The 17,459-nt window shown below is 55.4% G+C and overlaps 2 protein-coding genes across 7 annotated transcripts in view; one reads left to right on the forward strand and one right to left on the reverse strand.

Annotated features, from left to right (window-relative positions):
* Nucleotides 1-10,531, forward strand: part of LOC122374718 (semaphorin-1A-like) — a 36,103-nt gene extending 25,572 nt beyond the window's left edge. The window contains exons 6-15 of one of the 4 annotated variants that reach the window (XM_043353638.1): nucleotides 486-596; nucleotides 5,086-5,174; nucleotides 5,659-5,800; nucleotides 6,181-6,612; nucleotides 6,796-7,164; nucleotides 7,563-7,604; nucleotides 7,821-7,934; nucleotides 8,282-8,365; nucleotides 8,844-9,078; nucleotides 9,300-10,531. In XM_043353638.1, the coding sequence (XP_043209573.1) occupies nucleotides 486-596; nucleotides 5,086-5,174; nucleotides 5,659-5,800; nucleotides 6,181-6,612; nucleotides 6,796-7,164; nucleotides 7,563-7,604; nucleotides 7,821-7,934; nucleotides 8,282-8,365; nucleotides 8,844-9,078; nucleotides 9,300-9,456 (1,775 nt within the window). In that variant the 3' untranslated portion in view covers nucleotides 9,457-10,531. The remainder of the gene's footprint in view (nucleotides 1-485; nucleotides 597-5,085; nucleotides 5,175-5,658; nucleotides 5,801-6,180; nucleotides 6,613-6,795; nucleotides 7,165-7,562; nucleotides 7,605-7,820; nucleotides 7,935-8,281; nucleotides 8,366-8,843; nucleotides 9,079-9,299) is intronic. The other 3 variants (XM_043353639.1, XM_043353640.1, XM_043353641.1) reach the window with 3 other exon arrangements.
* A 401-nt stretch (nucleotides 10,532-10,932) lies between these two features.
* Nucleotides 10,933-17,459, reverse strand: part of LOC122374719 (semaphorin-1A-like) — a 59,652-nt gene continuing 53,125 nt past the window's right edge. The window contains exons 10-17 of one of the 3 annotated variants that reach the window (XM_043353642.1): nucleotides 16,755-17,186; nucleotides 15,734-16,102; nucleotides 14,757-14,801; nucleotides 14,273-14,464; nucleotides 13,858-13,959; nucleotides 13,138-13,360; nucleotides 12,502-12,964; nucleotides 10,933-12,277 (exon numbers count right to left, since the gene is read on the reverse strand). In XM_043353642.1, the coding sequence (XP_043209577.1) occupies nucleotides 12,796-12,964; nucleotides 13,138-13,360; nucleotides 13,858-13,959; nucleotides 14,273-14,464; nucleotides 14,757-14,801; nucleotides 15,734-16,102; nucleotides 16,755-17,186 (1,532 nt within the window). In that variant the 3' untranslated portion in view covers nucleotides 10,933-12,277; nucleotides 12,502-12,795. The remainder of the gene's footprint in view (nucleotides 12,278-12,501; nucleotides 12,965-13,137; nucleotides 13,361-13,857; nucleotides 13,960-14,272; nucleotides 14,465-14,756; nucleotides 14,802-15,733; nucleotides 16,103-16,754; nucleotides 17,187-17,459) is intronic. The other 2 variants (XM_043353643.1, XM_043353644.1) reach the window with 2 other exon arrangements.

Raw genomic sequence — 17,459 nt, forward strand, 5'->3', positions numbered from 1 at the left:
GCGGCAGCGGTTGTACTGCGGTACGTGTAACGGCGGGCGGCGCGGTGGTCGTGGCACGTGCGCGCCGTGCCGTGCGTGCCGCCCTGTTTAGGTTGGCGGACATTCGCCAGCGAACGGCCACAGCAGTCCGTGTGTTTGTGTGTGTGTCTGGCGGAGATGCCGTCGACTGAACTCTGATACACAGACGCACGTGAAACATGGCGAGTCACTGGGCGACCAGCGGAATGGCGCTGGGCCACAAATAAACATCGAAACGTAGCCAGAAGTGCCAGAACGCCAGACGTGCAGTTCCAGGAAGTGCAGTGCCTTCTGTACTGACTGTTTACTTTATAGCAGTATATCCTGTTTATTTTTAGCTCACTGATTTCGTAATCCTATTATGATGATCGAGCAGACATACGGTCGTATCATTGCTTATGGTAGAGTGATAATCATTGGCAGTTAGGTAATTGTAAACTTTCTGACTCGATACTGTGTTTTTCCAGACGGAGAAACGTACGCCGGAACCGTGGCTGACCTGGCCAGTTCCGACCCTCTCATCTACCGAGACAAGCGGCCGCTGAGGACCGACAAACTCGAGCTCAAACAGCTCAACGGTGAGTACCCGTCCTCGGACAATTCCTGGCTCTTGGCCGGCCAGACGCCCATCTGACCCCATCTTGGTACCGTGTTTAGGGCACTCAGCGCGGTGACCGGTGAGAGATTCGGGGCCTACTTCGGTCGGAGTTAGCGTCTTCTACTATCGGGCGCCATCGCACCCAGCCGGTCTGGCGCCCGCTGGACTGGCCAGGTAGCGGTAACAAAGTGCTAATGCGTCTGCGTCTGCGTCTGCGGCCGGCCGGGCCGACCGGCGAGGGGACGGGGCGCTGTGACTGACGGTGCACTGCGGTCGCTGCGGCCACGCCGTGCCGGCCAGCGCCGTCTCCAGGTCCATAGACGGATGGGGAGGGTCCGCCGGCCTTGATGGTCCATCAGGCGGCTCAAGACCGCTGCTCCGGTAGCGGCGACAGGCTCGTGCCGCCCTCCCTCTCCTCCCTCCCACCGCGGCGGCCGACTGACGGTCCATTGTGAGGCTCGGCAGACCATTGTGCGGGCTTCCAATACTTACGGAGCGTCACGAGCTCGGCCGTGGCGCTCCATGTGACTGGCCGTCATGTGACGGTCGACTCTGACCTGTGACTCGTGGTGCCCTCGGTCAGATGTTCGTGCTCTGCGCTGTTACGAAAAGCGATCTGGTCAGACCTCTGAACGGTTTTGAATTTCCTCGTTGACTGCATATTGTTGCATACGATGGAACTAGGATCGTAACTTTAATACCGGATGGCCCTGGTGTGTTTTGAGCACGTCTGAGTCACATTTCAGTGGCAGCGGCTCCGGTTCGGGTTTTTAGATCGGCTCTACGTGCGCAGTACAGATTTGTGGCCCAATAACCAGTTGAAACGGCAGCCGTTTGTTCCGGTTTCAGGATGTCCCGCCCCAGATCCGTGCTCGGTGGCGGGACAAAGCTGCCGTCTCCCTGGGCGGCGGACTGTGTCTGTGTGTTTGGATTGTTGTGTGGCACAGCCCGTGGCGTGCCCGGTGCCGTGAGGTAGCCGGAGCCGCAGCCGGGATCCGGGAGCGCTGCTCACAGACCTGGGCCCGATACGGCCGCTCGGCAGGCGCGCTGGCCGCGTTTTTACACGGCGATCGACATGCAACAGCGCTGGATTGGCCTGTTCCGGTGCATTACCGGCTGTATCGCGGCGCGGCTTTAAATGACCGGACTTGTGCACCAGCAACACCCGACTTATACCAGCGTCGTCACGCCTGCTTAGCTACATGTGGCTTGTTTTGGTTGGCGTTTGCCTCGTCAGAAACAGGTTTCAGGTGCGGCGGGCAGGGGGACTGGTCGGCGCCCGAATCCCTGCTGAGTGGAGGCGACTGAACACTCGTGATAAAGAGAATGAACACCGCTGATAAGGGCTCTGAGAATACCGGTTTTTGTCGACGAGAGACAACTTCCGAGAAATGAAGGCGCGATATTTTCCTGGTTTTCGGAAAACCTATTAACGAGAGCATTAGCGAGCAATCAGTTATGTACCTACTCAAAGCTGTCATATCAGCGATGGCTCAAAATTAGCGAACAGTTTCTCGTAAATTAGACGTTTTATTGAGTGAGCGCCGTATTTTCTGGTGTCTGTTCGGCCGTTCCTTATTTTGCCGGCTGGGTAGTGGGACCATCGCTCACTGGGCCAACTGCGGCGCACTAGACAAGTGGGTCCATAAATCGTCCGTCTGGGCGGCAATAGCCTCCGACTCGGGCCGGTTAGACGCCCGAGCTGCGCGACCGGCGACATGGTTCGGTGGGACGCAGTGGCGGCGGAAGGTATTTTGGGATGGGGGGGCACACCTGATCCTTCCCGGAACCTAGGGTACCCCCAAATCTAGTTTTCTCACCGGTTTTAGGCCACTTATTTTTCACCTCTTGGCCTTTACAACAAAAATAAAAAATAAAACATTTGCAAATAAGTGAGATAATTAGTCTCATCTGAGTCAAGAAACTACCTTTTTGGTAACCTGGAATAAACGTTTAAAGCTTCCACACATGAGCTGTCAAGTCAGGTACGGGGACCCGCAGTTGCTACTGTACAGCGACCCTGAGTAAATTGTCCCAGCACCCTCACAGGGAACAACGGTAAGCTGTCAGAGGGCACGCACAGAAAACCTCAGCTGCTCTTGTGCAGGGACCGGCAGTCGATATCAATGTTATCGGTTGTTACTGGAAAGGACAGACGGCTAGAGTTGGGGTTCGTGTACAATAGCAACTGCGGGTCCCCGTACAGAGGGGGATTTTTTTTACTTAAATAGGTATTGTCTTCCATTCAGCTTTTCTTTGAGGCCCTCGGCCGCTAATATGGGGAGGACAAGCTGCCCCGACGGTTCCTGGCCCTTTGAAACTTTGCGGGGGCAGAGACCCCCACGGCCCCAGAGTTGTGGGGGCAGGCTGCCCCCATGCTGCCCCCCGGCTCACGCGCCTATGCCGGCTGGCGTCTGGCAGAGTCGCGGGGAAAGGCCTGTGGCACGCTCAGACGCACTTTCGTGACGTCCGTGCCGCCTGCCGGGCCACTCGCGTTCCGTCCTACTCTTCCAGACTTCGGTTACCGGTAGCTCGTAGATAGCTCTGCTTGATTTCTGAGCATTATGTGTGGAGGGCGTTTGGTGGAAATAGTCCGTCACGGACTAGCTCGCCGGATAGCCCGTCGTGAAAACGGCTATTATCAATCCAAGTTACTCGCTATATCAACTTAATAAAAAGGTACTCAGCCAAACTGGCATATGTTCCTGACGTAGGTAGTATGGAAGTATTGTGGTACTTCGTCGATAACAATTTTGGGGGGGCAAAAAGATATGTTTGCCCCCCCACCCTGGAAGATGGGGGGGCGCCGTGCCCCCGCTGCCCCCCCGCTTCCGCCGCCACTGGTGGGACGGTGGGACAGGGACAGGGACTGGGTCGGGGACAGGGCCGCGTCGTTCCCGCCGCGACTTGACATGGGACGGTACTTGCAGAGCTGAGTGGTCAAGTGGATGGACTATGCCATTGCCCACTGACATGAAGGCAATTTCCGAGAGCGGTTTTGATGGGAAGTTGGTTCCACTCGTAAATTTAGTTACTGGGCCAGGCCACGGCTGATCTATCCGCTCCTGCCGTATCGCCTGTCGCTGTGCTTCTGGATGCGTCCAACGGTTCGCGCACTACCGCCTGTCGCTGGCACGTGCGGCTCGTGGGGCACGTTGCACACGTGGCTTAGACCCCCGTATGTCTGTCCGCCACGAACGGCCTGCCTCTCTTCTCGTCACTGGCCGGCCGCCGACGTCTCCTCTGTTTGGAGTGGAAGCACTCGAACTCGCCGCGACTCGGCACTGTTTGGGGAGGAACAGCTGAACAGCTGCCCCGGCTGAGGACAGGGGCGGGGAGACAGCGCACTCCCGGGGCTGACTGACAGCCGTCTGGCCAGAGGAACCGTTTGAATGTTCTCTGGGGCTGGTGACGGACGACCCGCCGCGGCGAACCCACCGAAGGGTTGCGTGGTGTGCCCGCTTCCTCGCCTGTCGCTTCGGCATCACGGAGCTACGGCTGGCCCAGTGGGAGCCAAGTGCTCAGCCGACCCCGTGCGGTTCAGTCACTGGGCACAGAAAAGCTGTTTTTGGCGCTGGGGAAAAGAAAAACAATCAGGGCCGCGGCGGCCGGGGTGAACCGGCGCGCTCCCAGCGGGTGGGGGCGTGCGACGCCTGTTTACCTGCTCCCGTACCGGCAAATGGCAGTGTAGAGCTGCCGCTATATTGAGACGGACAGGGACGCCTGGGTAAACACGCCCCCCGACGGGTGACGCGCCGCCGTCGCTGCCGCTGATGGCAGCCATTTACCGCTCATGATCGACGGCAGGCCGGGCATTGAGCAGCGCCATTGGCCCGTAATGAGCGCGATTGACGGCGGTGCTGGCGGACGGCGTCGGACCGACGGATGACCGATGGTCTGCTGATCGGGCAGTGATGGTCGGTGGTCGGTAGTCGCCGTCTGGGGGTGCGGATTCTTCCCCTGCTTCTTCCCATCAGCCACTGTGCTCCCTGGGTTTTGCCCCGTGGCCAGAAGTACTGACTGCACGTCTCTTGATGTGCTGTGTTTGACTCGCGCTACGGTACCGTCTATGATGGTACAACTGTCGGTTCGACCGGCCGCTGACCGCCACTTGGTGCGGATCATCACTCACACGGGGTGCAACTAATGGGTTCCGAGTCCAGAAGGAACATCTATTGGCGGACGGTGCCGGCTGCAGCTAGGCTGGCTGGCCGACCTTTCGGTCCGGGATGAACGGGCATGTGTCTCTCGTATTAGCGACCTCGACCCTACCCGGCCCTGTGGTTACAGGTGACGCTATCCACCCCACCCACAGTAAGTGGAACACCGGAAAACTGTGATAATGAGTGCTGAGCAATTGAGCATGAGTCACTCTGCAGAGCCGGCCCTGGGTGATTATGTACCCCTAACGCTGGTATCCTTCCAGCACTGGTCGTGCCGGTCTGACAGTGTCTCCTGTTTGTTTTCAGCTCCAAGTTTCGTGGGCTCGATGGACTACGGCGACCACGTGTACTTCTTCTTCCGAGAGACGGCCGTCGAGTACATCAACTGCGGAAAGGTACGTCTGTGCGTTTGCATTACCCGGCGCTCAATGTCGTGACGGCTCTGGCGGGGCTGGACTGCAGCCTGGAGATCAAACACGATTAGCGGGACCGTTTTGGTTCGGTATTGGCTCGACATTGATCTTGAGACGGGCGACATACGTGAGCTATGCGGCGGGCCCCCGCTGCCGAGTTTGGTGCTGCGGTGCTGCTCGGTGCTCGTACTGAGATAAAGCACTGGTTAAACACTGCGGTCGGTAAGATCAGAACGATCATGCCGGCCGGCTATCTGGCGACTGCCGACAGAAATATCATTGTCATGTTTCCTGACGAATGCAAGATACAATCTGGCAGCCTATCTTAAACGGGACTGTCGGCTTTTATGGCCTTGGGATTAGAGATCTTGTTCTCACAAATGCCTGCGTTTGTGGTTGGCCTTCGGAGCTCCGTCGCTTACTGCGCCGCCCGTGGTCTAATCTGCAGTGTGTTTTGTACTCACAGAGGTCCTACTCTCGGGTGGCACGAGTATGTAAGAAGGACAGAGGCGGTCCTTACAAGTACAAGAACAAGTGGACGTCGTTCCTCAAGTCTCGCCTCAACTGCTCCATCCCCGGAGAATATCCGTTCTACTTTGATGAAATTCGTAAGTACCTACTCCAACGACCAAATGTTACTGTTTTGACTCGCTAACACAAGCGGCACGTCAGTTGCTGGGTGCCATTTGGTTTGTTATTGTTCGTTAAGTCAGCAGAGCTGATTGATAAAGACGGATAAGGCTGCCGGCTCAGCCTGTTAGTCATGATTTCTGTGAAGTTATACACGGTGTCCAGTTTTAATGCTCTGCACCGTTATTGGGGCTCATTCGGGGCGTCACATCCCACCTGCTCGGCCCGGGCGGCTGTCTGGCTGCCCACGCGCCGTGAGATATCCCTCAGAGGTGACCTCGACCTCCGCCGTGATCGGAGCAGCGCTGGCCGTGTGGCTCCTCGTGGCTGACCGCTCCGTGTCCCCGTTCGTCGTCAGAGTCGATTTCGACGGTGCAGAGCGGCGTGTACGGCGGCCGGCCCGAGGAGGTACTCTACGCCGTCTTCACCACGCCCGTCAACAGCATCCCCGGCTCGGCCATCTGCGCCTTCCGCATGGCCGACCTGGTCGACACGTTCGCCGGCGCCTTCAAGCACCAGGAGGACATGAACTCCAACTGGCTGCCGCTCAAGAACTCGCAGGTGCCCAGTCCGCGTCCGGGCCTGTGCGTCAACGACTCTCGCCAGCTGTCGGACGCGCACCTCAACTTCATCCAGTCGCACCCGCTGATGGATGGTGCCGTGCCGTCGCTGCACGGCCGGCCGCTGCTGGCGCGCACCAGCCTGCGGCACCGCTTCACCAAGATTGCCGTGGACCCGCAGGTGCAGGCTGCCGACGGAACACTCTACGACGTGCTCTTCATCGGAACAGGTAAGTGGAGGTTTTACCGGCACATACTGTCATAAAAGTAGTGGAAACGTTGCAAGAAGGATTTTGTTTTATTGAAATGAACATTAAATTATGCAACGATGAGGCCATAGTTAGCTTTACTTTCCGCATGGCCCTCTGGGGATGGCTAATGACATCAGGACTAACTCGCGTCTTCTCCGTCAGACAACGGCCGGGTGCTGAAGGCGGTGAACGCCGCCTCTGGCTCCGGCACCGTGCGCGCCGAGCCCGTGCTCATCGAGGAGCTCGAGGTGCTGGCCAGCGGCGCGGCCATCACCAACCTGCTGGTCTCGCGCCAGCCGGACGCGCCGCCGCGCCTGATCGTCGTCACCGATGACGAGGTGCGCGCGCTGCCGCTGCACCGTTGCGGCGACAAGGCGTTGCGCTGTGCCGACTGCGTGCGCCTGCAGGACCCGTACTGCGGCTGGGAGGCGGCCGGTCAGCGGTGCGCGCCCGTCGACTCGCCCGCCTGGCCCGAGGGCGTGGCCGTGGTGCAGAACGTCAGTCACGGCGTCCATCCGCACTGTCCGCCCAGTGAGTACCCTCCCCGCCCCCGCCCCCGCCCCCGCCACCGCCCGACGAGTGGCGACTGGCGGCGAGCGGTGGCCTCGCTGAGTTTGTTTGCCGACCACTCTGCCGAGTGGCGTGCGTGGTCGTTTGTTTCAGTTAAGATGATAAAGTTCCGGCATAATTCCTTCTCTGCAACACGCTTAACTGGCTCTTGTGTCAGATGTCGGACGCAAGGCGTTGCATCAAAACTGCGGCGAAATTCAGGAAGCTGAGGCTGTTTAACTAAGCCACGGCGTTTTTATGGGGATGGCAGAAAGTGTGTCGACTCGTGTTACTGCTGAGTTGAATAAAGCGACCATAATGATGCGAAGCGACATTGACTGATTACAACGTTTCCTAACATGGATTTCTTCGTTTTACAGGTCCAGATCGGGAGCCGAAAATTCTCTACCAGGAGGCAACGAGTAAGTATTAATTCAAAGAAACTGCTTGATGCATTTGTGCATTTTGTTTTGTTGCTTGTATTCGGCACTTTTTGTTTTGTTTACGTTGCACTGCCGCTATATTATTTATCTGCACTGCCGGCACGCTACTGTTTTGTGTTCGTCCGCCTGCCTGCCTGTGTGTCTGTGCGAGTCGGCTGTGTCTGTAGCGGCGGTGTGTCTGTCTGCTTGTTGTAGCTCCTCCCAGCACGGCGTCCAGTCCTCCGGAACCGTGTGTCTGCGGCTCCGGGTCGGCTCCGGCCGGCTCCGGACAGGACAGCGACTCGGACTCGGACTCAGACGTCCGGCTAGGTCAGTAAGACTCGAGAGCGTCGGGAAGTCACAGCTCCGCAAATCACATCGTTACACTTGGTCAACACACTTGCTGGTTGCTGCCTTTGTTCGTCCTTTTTTCTAAATCGTCTACACATCAGAATATTTCCACTTTACTTTTATGCAAAGGATTTAGACTATCTGATTCATTTATAGCTGATAATGGCTTCAGTATCGAAGCTACAATGACGATGAAAACCATGATACCGTTTGCAAAAAGGGAATAAGGTTACAAAAGTCGAAAATTGAGTATTTTCTGTTTTTCCGTGCTCTAATTTTGCTATAAAAGTGGTTTACTGAAGGGCTCTGTGGTCGGTCCGTTACAGAACGAGGTCGGTATAACGCGCTGGAGCGAGGCCATAAGGTATTGGACATTCTGGAGCAGCCGAAGGCGTCGTACCCGGGCGCTGGTAAGTGTTCCCTCCCTTCTACTGTGGGGCCGCCCGCTCCGGCTGGGGCTATGTTAGATATCGTGTGCTCCGCCGCAGCGCAACGGCTGAGCGATGGTATCTCGAGACCGGCTCGGTCGCGATGTTTAGAAAGCATGCGCATGGTAATTGGCTGCACTAGCTAGTGCACGCTCACATGTAACCGTTTGATCCTGCACATTTGCCTTAGTTGTGCTTATTTTCAATTTAGCGTCTTTTTTATTTCGTTTCATGATGAGATGGTCATAATCTGCATCGTTTTGGGTTGTGGCGCCCTTAACCCAAGATCTTAATGTTTGTCGTTTGTCGCCGGCTGTCCGGTCGTCACTGCCGTCCCGTCACGATGGTTGGTGACGTTCTCTGTCCGTCACTGACCGCAGTAACGCCGAGTGACCTGTCACTGCGTGACGCACCCGTTCCCCTGTCACTGTGTCACACCCGTCCGTTCCCTTGTCGACAGAGTCCCAGTTTGTGACCGGTGTGGAGCCGGCCGTGTACTCGGCCGAGACGCTGGCCGTGGCCGTCGTCACCACCTGCCTACTGGCCATGGTGATCGGGTTCCTGGCCGGTTGGCTCTTCTCTCGGCGCTGCTGGCGAATGCGCAATGAACCATACTACGAGACACCGCACCTGGATCACCAGTCCAAGATGAAACAGCTAGAGACGGCGGCCGCCCAGGGCAAGCCTGATAACAGGTGAGCTGACCACGCAATTAGGCCCCTTTCCTCGTGATTGTAGCGATTGTAACAACAAGCATCGTGTGCTGTTGTTCATTGTAACTCCGGATGTGTTCTTTGAGGTGACACATGTCTATTGTTTGTTTGTGGTAGCGGACATAGCAATGAAATCATATCCCGGTAAATGATTGGTGAATTGGTTTCTGAACGCTCCACTGACTGTTTCGTTTCCTGCTCAGGTGTGACCAGAACTTCTTGAACACCGAACCTCCGTCGGTGCTGCTCAGCAAACAGATCAACTTGGTGGTCAACCAGACCAAAAACAGCAACGGCAAGAACGCCAACTCGGCCGCCGACAACAAGCCGCTGCAGAAAGTGCGCAAAATGTACTTGTAGTGCGCGCCGCCGGCAGCGCAGCGCCCCTAGCGGTGAACTGTGGAACTAGAGCGGCCGGTCCGCCAGCGCAGTGCAGTAGACGCTATTGGTGGGCGGGCTGTGGCGCCGCCGGCGGGAACTGGCGACACTCGAGCTTCAGCTGCCGGCCACCAGGGGTGGCGCGGCCTAGCGCCGCGCCGACCGGCACGGCCAGGAGTGGTGAACGACGCACACTGCAGCTGCATTACGAGTTCTGTACAAATGTGGATAGCGCGACCGAGGCCATGTTGTTATTGTTGATCGTGTTGGTGTCCGCCGAAGAGATCTTTATTGTCTAGCTCGTCGAGGAGTCGTGCGCGCGCGCGGAGTGCGGTCGTGTGCCATTGGAGATTATGCCGCGTGTAATCCATGTCCATCTCGCGTTAATCATGCCCATCATCCCGCCGCTGTCATCTCACCTCATTCAGTCCGTGGCTCCGACGCCGGCGTGGGGCCAGGTATGTCCGTGATGCTCTGTTGTGGTGACAGTATGCTGCGTGACGTAGAAGTGTGACGATAGGGTGTCTGTGGCGTGCGCGATTCGAGGCGCCCTTCTATTGGGCTGAATGCATTGTCCTTTTTTTTCTCCCGCCGACTCGCGTTGACTATCATCATTTTTTGGCCTTTTGGCTCGGTTTTGACAGATTCCTGAAGATAGGATAATAATGTGGAAACAAAGCTCGGTATCGGGTTTTAGGGCTATTTATTTGTTTTAGCGCAATATTGTGTGCAAATTGACCATTTTTGTGACGGCTTTGCTGCGTTTCGATCCGATGACGTCATTTACAATCGGCGTACTGCGTGTGGCTGCGTCCGGAGCATACCTCCGACCTCCGCTCCGCGGTCCGACCGATACAGGTGATCAGACCTGTGCCTTGACATGTATGTAGAGCGAGTGTTAATGCCGAACGATAGACTGCAGAGAGTGATGAGTGACTGGTACGAGTTTCAGACCGAGCGCATTTTACCGTCAATTATTGTCAGACATAGTGCTGTATGTATTGTGTATTGTGTAAATAACGTGAAACATCAATATAAATGTGTAATACCGACAAAAGCCTATTATGAAAGTTCACCCGTCTATGCGGAGTTCATGATGACCATGTTTGAACTTCTCGTATTGCCTCAGACCAAGTTTTGCAATAACTCCATCGCCCATCGATTTAGCATTTACTACCAGTAAAGCCTTACGTTTGTAAGAGGCTTAGGTACACCAACGTCTCTATGGAAAGGGTGGATTCGACAAACATTTGGCAGGGACGCTAATTTTCGCAAGGTGATTTATGGTTTTCGATGCATTCGGAGGCAATTAGTTTGTCGAAATATCCACTGATGATTGCGATGGTATACCGGCTTACTAGCTAGTGGATTTGACACGGAACGTATGCAATGCATTTACAAGTCGGAGTGTTTTCCTGTCGATCGGAGTTTCCTTTCAGACACCTAGGAAAGTTGTAATCAGCAGCACATCACAATATATTGCAGTGTCATGACACAGTATCATGAATACAAAATAAGCGTATCACAGCCAAAACAAATGCACGATTCCGCACGAGTCGCGGATAGTCGCCATCCAGTACAATGTCCCTCCTCCAAAATGTTGCAGTCACATCCCGAGCTGCGTGGAGCGCGAATGAAAGCTTAAACGCTGCAGCGTGAGCAAGCAGGGTCGTGCTAAACTACGAACACAATACACACGCGTGAAGACGGACACTAGCAACCTTCCTTATCGCACGCACCGTCCCACAGCGGCACGCACGCACGCACGCACGCACGCACGTCCACGCATCCTCCCTGAGAAACCACGCCCCGGCTCGGGCCTTGTCTCGCCGGCCGTGGAGCGTGGTGAAGTATAAAGTGGTCAGTGACGGCTGACGACGGCCGACATCCATCACGTGTCCAGAATGAAAGGATATGGACTTTCCAACCTCGACGCCATAGCCGCAACAAACAATGACGTGTGTTCTTTACACGGAAATATGTAAACGGAACAGGCGGTGATTACGTTCTTTCGACCGTACATTCGGGTGAGTTTAATGCAAGCAGTGGAAATATTTTGTTGTTCTTCAATGCGGCTTCACGGATTGCACAATTACCGAGAACTCGATGGGCATAGAAGGCGATCAAATAAGCCGATCGACGACCGTCTGGGCACGCAACATTTTTCAGACAACACCTTTCCATATGCACCCGACTGGACAGAGTTCGCAATGCTTTCGGAGTCAGCACTGCGCTTACACATATGTAGGCACACTCATGGGGACCCGGCAAAGGAACGGTGAAAATTTCAGCGCATGGTGAAACCGGTCTCACGATTGTACGAGTATCTACGTCTATAAGTGAAACAGAACACATCTGCCAGAGGACGGACAAGGACGAGCATGATAAGAAAAGCGCACTTCAAAGGAAAGGGGCGAGCTGCGGATCGAAACACGATCAAAAATCGACATAATATAAGCTTTCACATAGGTACATATAATCAATGACCGTAGCACATCACATAGCGTCTAAATAATCTCTAAATCAAAAGTATCACGTTCGACTGAGTCGCGATGCCACCTATCCTATCGAGCCGAAAGACGCAACTCGTCGGTGGCGCGACCCAAACCAGGTCAGGTCAACCCCTTTGACCCGACCTTCGTTGGGCTGACTGATACCCGAACATGAAGTGACCTCTGGTGATCAGACTCTGTCCCCGATGAGGTCACCGATGGGTGACTGCTGCTGTCCTTCTGATGCGATGATTCCGGGGGCTCACAGCGGTGCCGGCCGAGAGAGCCGACCACGAGGAGCTTATACTGGCCTGTAACATACAGCAAACGTGTCGTCAGCCAAGTCCATTGACGGGACAAATCGCAAATGCCAAAAAATCGTGACACTAAACTAAACGGCACACTAAAGGTCAGTATGAAAAAATTGCACATTTATATATGCTATATTCTCAGCCTTGACGTGGTAGTTCGGCTGAAAAATTTCATTCACACAAGTGTGTGCGGGGCAAACAACTGCCTCAAGAGTAACCCGTACCTTTCCGCGGATGTGTCGCAAGGAGAGCTGCTGCGTCCAAAACCGCACGGGATGCGACTTTGCCATCCGCTCGCACGGGCCCTGGTCACGGCTCGCGACCCGTCCATAGGGCCCCGGAGCGACACCGCCGGGTCACACGCCTCGAGGTCGAGGTCATTCACTGGCGCCGCGGGCCCGCATCAATTCACTGGCGCCGCGGCGGGTCTGACCTCGTCTTAGTTCCACGACCCTTCACCGCGTGCGTTGACCTTTTCCACGAGACGCGGCGACTCAGTTCATCATGAAACACATACACTACAAATATGCACTCCGCTTCTTTTGCAACGTATCGTAGCCAGGCTCTATTTCTGTTTTTCTGTCCAGAGTGGGCTTAGTCTGGTTCACTACAATATTGATCTGCTTGCCGTTGTTGCCCACGAAGCTGGTAGGCTCGGGGTTCGGCTGCGTTTGCGCGATGTCGCCCCTGTGGAAGAAGGCATTCATTAGATCCTGATTGTTTGCATGAGCCATGAACAGCCATTGGATTAAACAGAGCATATATCTAACAAGCGCAAACCGGTCCCCCCAGCTATAGCCTTGTGCTAGCGGGGATGCAAAATTTAAAAAAAAATGCATTGCGGTGCGTGACTCTCTGACCTGTTGTCTGTTTTGACGGGGAGGGCCACGGTATCGGCCTGTTTGAGGCACGTCGAGTCCGTCTCGTAGTACTTCGTTCGCTGCTGGTTGCGCGTCCAGCGTCGAGAGAAGAGCCAACCGGCCATGAACCCGATCACCATGGCCAGTAGGCAGGTGGTGGTCACGGCCACTGCCAGCGTCTTGGCCGAGTAGACGGCGTCCGACGAATCCTGCTCGCGAGACTCTGGAACGGGAGAGAGCGAGAGCACTTGTCAGAGGAGACAGCTCGAGGTGGGCCGGTTCGGAGACAGGGGATTCATACGAGGTGACAACCTAAAGGGGTCCTTGACGGCACCACGTAAACCACGTAAGCCTTTGCCTTTGTGAAGCAGAATTAGTTCATGATTGATAAAGAAAGAAGACCAAAAATTAAACGTAATATGCGACCAGTATGGGTAGGAATCCAAACTAGTCATTCAAAAGCGCAAACTAGAACGGATGATAGTGGCAAAGAAGATTGTTTCGAAAGCTGCTAAGTTCCCAAGAGCAATCTCATAGATCAGGCAAATAGAAGCATCCAAGTCTTTTCCAAAGCCCGTGTGTGATCCCATTCACCTTGTGGGCTTCACCTGCCTATGAAGCAGCAATATACGATCTGTTTGTTTAGACGGGACAAGACCCACCACCATGACTAGCACTGCAGCAATAGAGGCGGCTCGGCTGGCGGGACATCACCCTTACCTGTCGCCTGCCCGAGGGTGTACGACTTCGAGCGTTCAAGGATGTCATACACCTTCCCAGTCTCGTCAACCGCACTGTACAGTTCTCTGTCATTTTTCGTTTCTGCGAAAACACCATCGATGCGTTATTCATTAACGTCTTTCATTTAATTCGACGTTTTTCTTATCGCTGTCGATGCGATTAAAATATTCCGCCCTTAAAGCAAAATTAATTCCGTGAAACTAATGGTAGATGTGAGTGAATTATCGTTCGTCAGTATTATGATGACCATGACTTTTGTTTGAAATTAATATACCGAACGATGCAAAACGTCTAATCAAATAAAATATTCAACATGCAAGCACAATAAATCTACTGAGAATTTACTGGCCAAAGGCTTTGTAGATTGCAGAAAATGTCAACTGTTCTTACTGACCTAGCAGTTCAACGATGCTCGTGTCGTTGTCAGTATCGATATCCTCGTCAGTATCGGTATCTGTATCTGTGTCTGTATCGGTATCTGCATCGGTACTGGTTCCAGAGTCGGAGTCCTGCCCGGATCCGGCCGGAGCCGACCCGGAGCCGCAGACACATGGTTCCGGAGGACTGGACGCCGTGCTGGGAGGAGCTACAACAAGCAGACAGACACACCGCCGCTACAGACACAGCCGACACACAGACAGTGCGCGCAGACAGACAGACAAGCAGGCACGTGGAGCAGCAGCGTGCCCGGCAGTGCGAATAAAACGGTGCTGGTGTCCCGCGTGTAACAAAACTGCGTGTAAAGGGTGACCAGTCCGAGATAAGAAAAGGACATCTATGTCGAAACAGACGAAAGACGTGATGTGCAAACTGGCTACTACCCGAAACAATGCATAAAGGAAACACACAACCACCAGAAATATGTAAAGAGGACTCACTGGGAATAGTGGCGAAGTACAGCTCCTCCTCGTATCGGGCGTCGTCTGAAAAAGAGAGCATTGTAAGATAAAGTCAAATTGATAACATTACACTTATTACATTTACAGTTGACTAATTGCATTCACGGATAACAGCATGTTTATCTAAATGCGGAAGCGGGCAGTGACCGCTGGTATTATGTAAATATTACCCAATACGGATGAGCCAGCCTGTTTTATATAAACGTTACAGCGGCTCGGAATATATCAATAATAATGATACGACGAACATGTCTGGTCAGATGAATAATTATGACTTCAGACGATTCAGATTATATAATTACCGGACAATTAACGATAAACGAGTCTCTAAAACAGCCAAATATTCAACAAATGCTTCAGTCATTTGACCAGAGAACAACGGCGACACAATGTGAGACGATGCCCTTTGTGACGTTCTCAGAGTTCACACGCATGACTTGTTTTCCTGGTTAAAACAGCAGCATTTCTCAGCATACTTATATGAAGCGGATAGTTGCACGTTTTGTCACAGGCCTTGCTAGGCAACAATGTTCACATCACTCTCGCTGTGTGCGATAACATAGCGTGTCCCACATACCGTGAGTAAGTACGTGCGTGAAAGTTTCGGGAGACACACAAACTACATGCTGTTCACTGTTCAGCCCAACATCTCGCATGGTATCGCCATGAGAATGTGATAACGTCCCTTTGTGCCGGTACTCGAGGTATGCGGTAGCGGTGGCCTGATTCTGATCGTGGTTATGTGCGCGCTCCGCGCGCAGAGCGCAGTGAGCAGCCCGACCAGTCGGCGGTCAGTTTGTGTGGACATCTCGCCAGCCATGTGTGAGCCGTCCGTCACGATCAGCCGTTAGTATGTGTGTCTGTCCTGTGTATTATACATCGCCCACTCGGCGGAGCAGGGGGCTCATTCATCAGCGGAGGGGAACGGGGAGCAGACGTCCTCTGCCGATACTCACCTTCAGCGCAGTGCGGATGGACACCGTGACTGACGTTCTGCACCACGGCCACGCCCTCGGGCCAGGCGGGCGAGTCGACGGGCGCGCACCGCTGACCGGCCGCCTCCCAGCCGCAGTACGGGTCCTGCAGGCGCACGCAGTCGGCGCAGCGCAACGCCTTGTCGCCGCACCGGTGCAGCGGCAGCGCGCGCACCTCGTCATCGGTGACGACGATCAGGCGCGGCGGCGCGTCCGGCTGGCGCGAGACCAGCAGGTTGGTGATGGCCGCGCCGCTGGCCAGCACCTCGAGCTCCTCGATGAGCACGGGCTCGGCGCGCACCGTGCCGGAGCCAGAGGCGGCGTTCACCGCCTTCAGCACCCGGCCGTTGTCTGACGGAGGAAGAGGGACATCAGGAACCCCAGGCGAGACAGACGGCAGAGGGACGGTTGGGACTGGTTACGGACATCCATCGAAACGGCAGGCAGTGATGACAGCTGGTTGGTAAGCGTAACATAGCTGCCACGGCACTCCGTCAGCAACAGCTCACAGTATCTCACTACCCATGAACAGTAGTGCACAGTAGACTGAACACATTGAATGCCATTTGCAGTAACTGCACACAGCGGCAGCCACTAATGCCGGCTCGGCTCTGCAGCACCCTGCCGCGTACGTGACACCAAAACACTATCACGCCGCTCAAGATAGCGTCTAAATCTGGACGGTGCATTATTTCTGTCGCCGCACCTGGCAGTGGCCGAGGCCGGCTAGCGCTGCGGGAAGGGGACATGTAGCAGCGCGGCTGCAGCACACTTGGAACAACCGTCCACCCCGCAACGGCGCGGGGACCGCCCCCTGCACGTGTCCCGCGGGTTAACGCCGGAGCTAGCGGAGCGTGTGTTGGTGGGAAGGCACGACCGCTGACCGCAATTCCCACGGTGGTTATGAGCTGAAGACAGTCGGAGATCTATCCCACTGATGTCTGCCGGGTATCTCCGGTTACAGAGCAGCCCACAGACCCCAGGACAGTGTCCGAGCGCTCACCTGTTCCGATGAAGAGCACATCGTAGAGTGTTCCGTCGGCAGCCCGCACCTGCGGGTCCACTGCGATCTTGGTGAAGCGGTGCCGCAGGCTGGTGCGCGCCAGCAGCGGCCGGCCGTGCAGCGACGGCACGGCGCCGTCCATCAGCGGGTGCGACTGGATGAAGTTGAGGTGCGCGTCCGACAGCTGGCGAGAGTCGTTGACGCACAGGCCCGGACGCGGACTGGGTACCTGCGAGTTCTTGAGCGGTAGCCAGTTGGAGTTCATGTCCTCCTGGTGCTTGAAGGCGCCGGCGAACGTGTCGACCAGGTCGGTCATGCGGAAGGCGCAGATGGCCGAGCCGGGGATGCTGTTGACGGGCGTGGTGAAGACGGCGTAGAGCACCTCCTCGGGTCGGCCGCCGTACACGCCGCTTTGCACCGTCGAAATCGACTCTGACGACGAACAAGGGGACACGGAGCGGTCAGTCATGGAGTCGGACGGCCCGCGCCGCTCAGGAGGCACCGAAGGGTCACATGTCACCTACCGGTATCTCGGATGGCGTCAATGTTTACCCGGGGGCTCCGTGTGATGCCCAACACATTGCCGCAGACTCACCCCCTCCCCGCCGGTATTTAGCGCACTGCCGACCATCTCTGCTCGGCACCGAGGTGACGCCGACTGCAGAGGTGAAAATAAACACGACGCTAACGAGTGAGTGCCACGAG

Source organism: Amphibalanus amphitrite, unplaced genomic scaffold (assembly GCF_019059575.1).
Source record: "Amphibalanus amphitrite isolate SeventyFive unplaced genomic scaffold, NRLGWU_Aamphi_draft 001701F_arrow, whole genome shotgun sequence".
Lineage (NCBI taxonomy): Eukaryota > Metazoa > Arthropoda > Thecostraca > Balanomorpha > Balanidae > Amphibalanus > Amphibalanus amphitrite.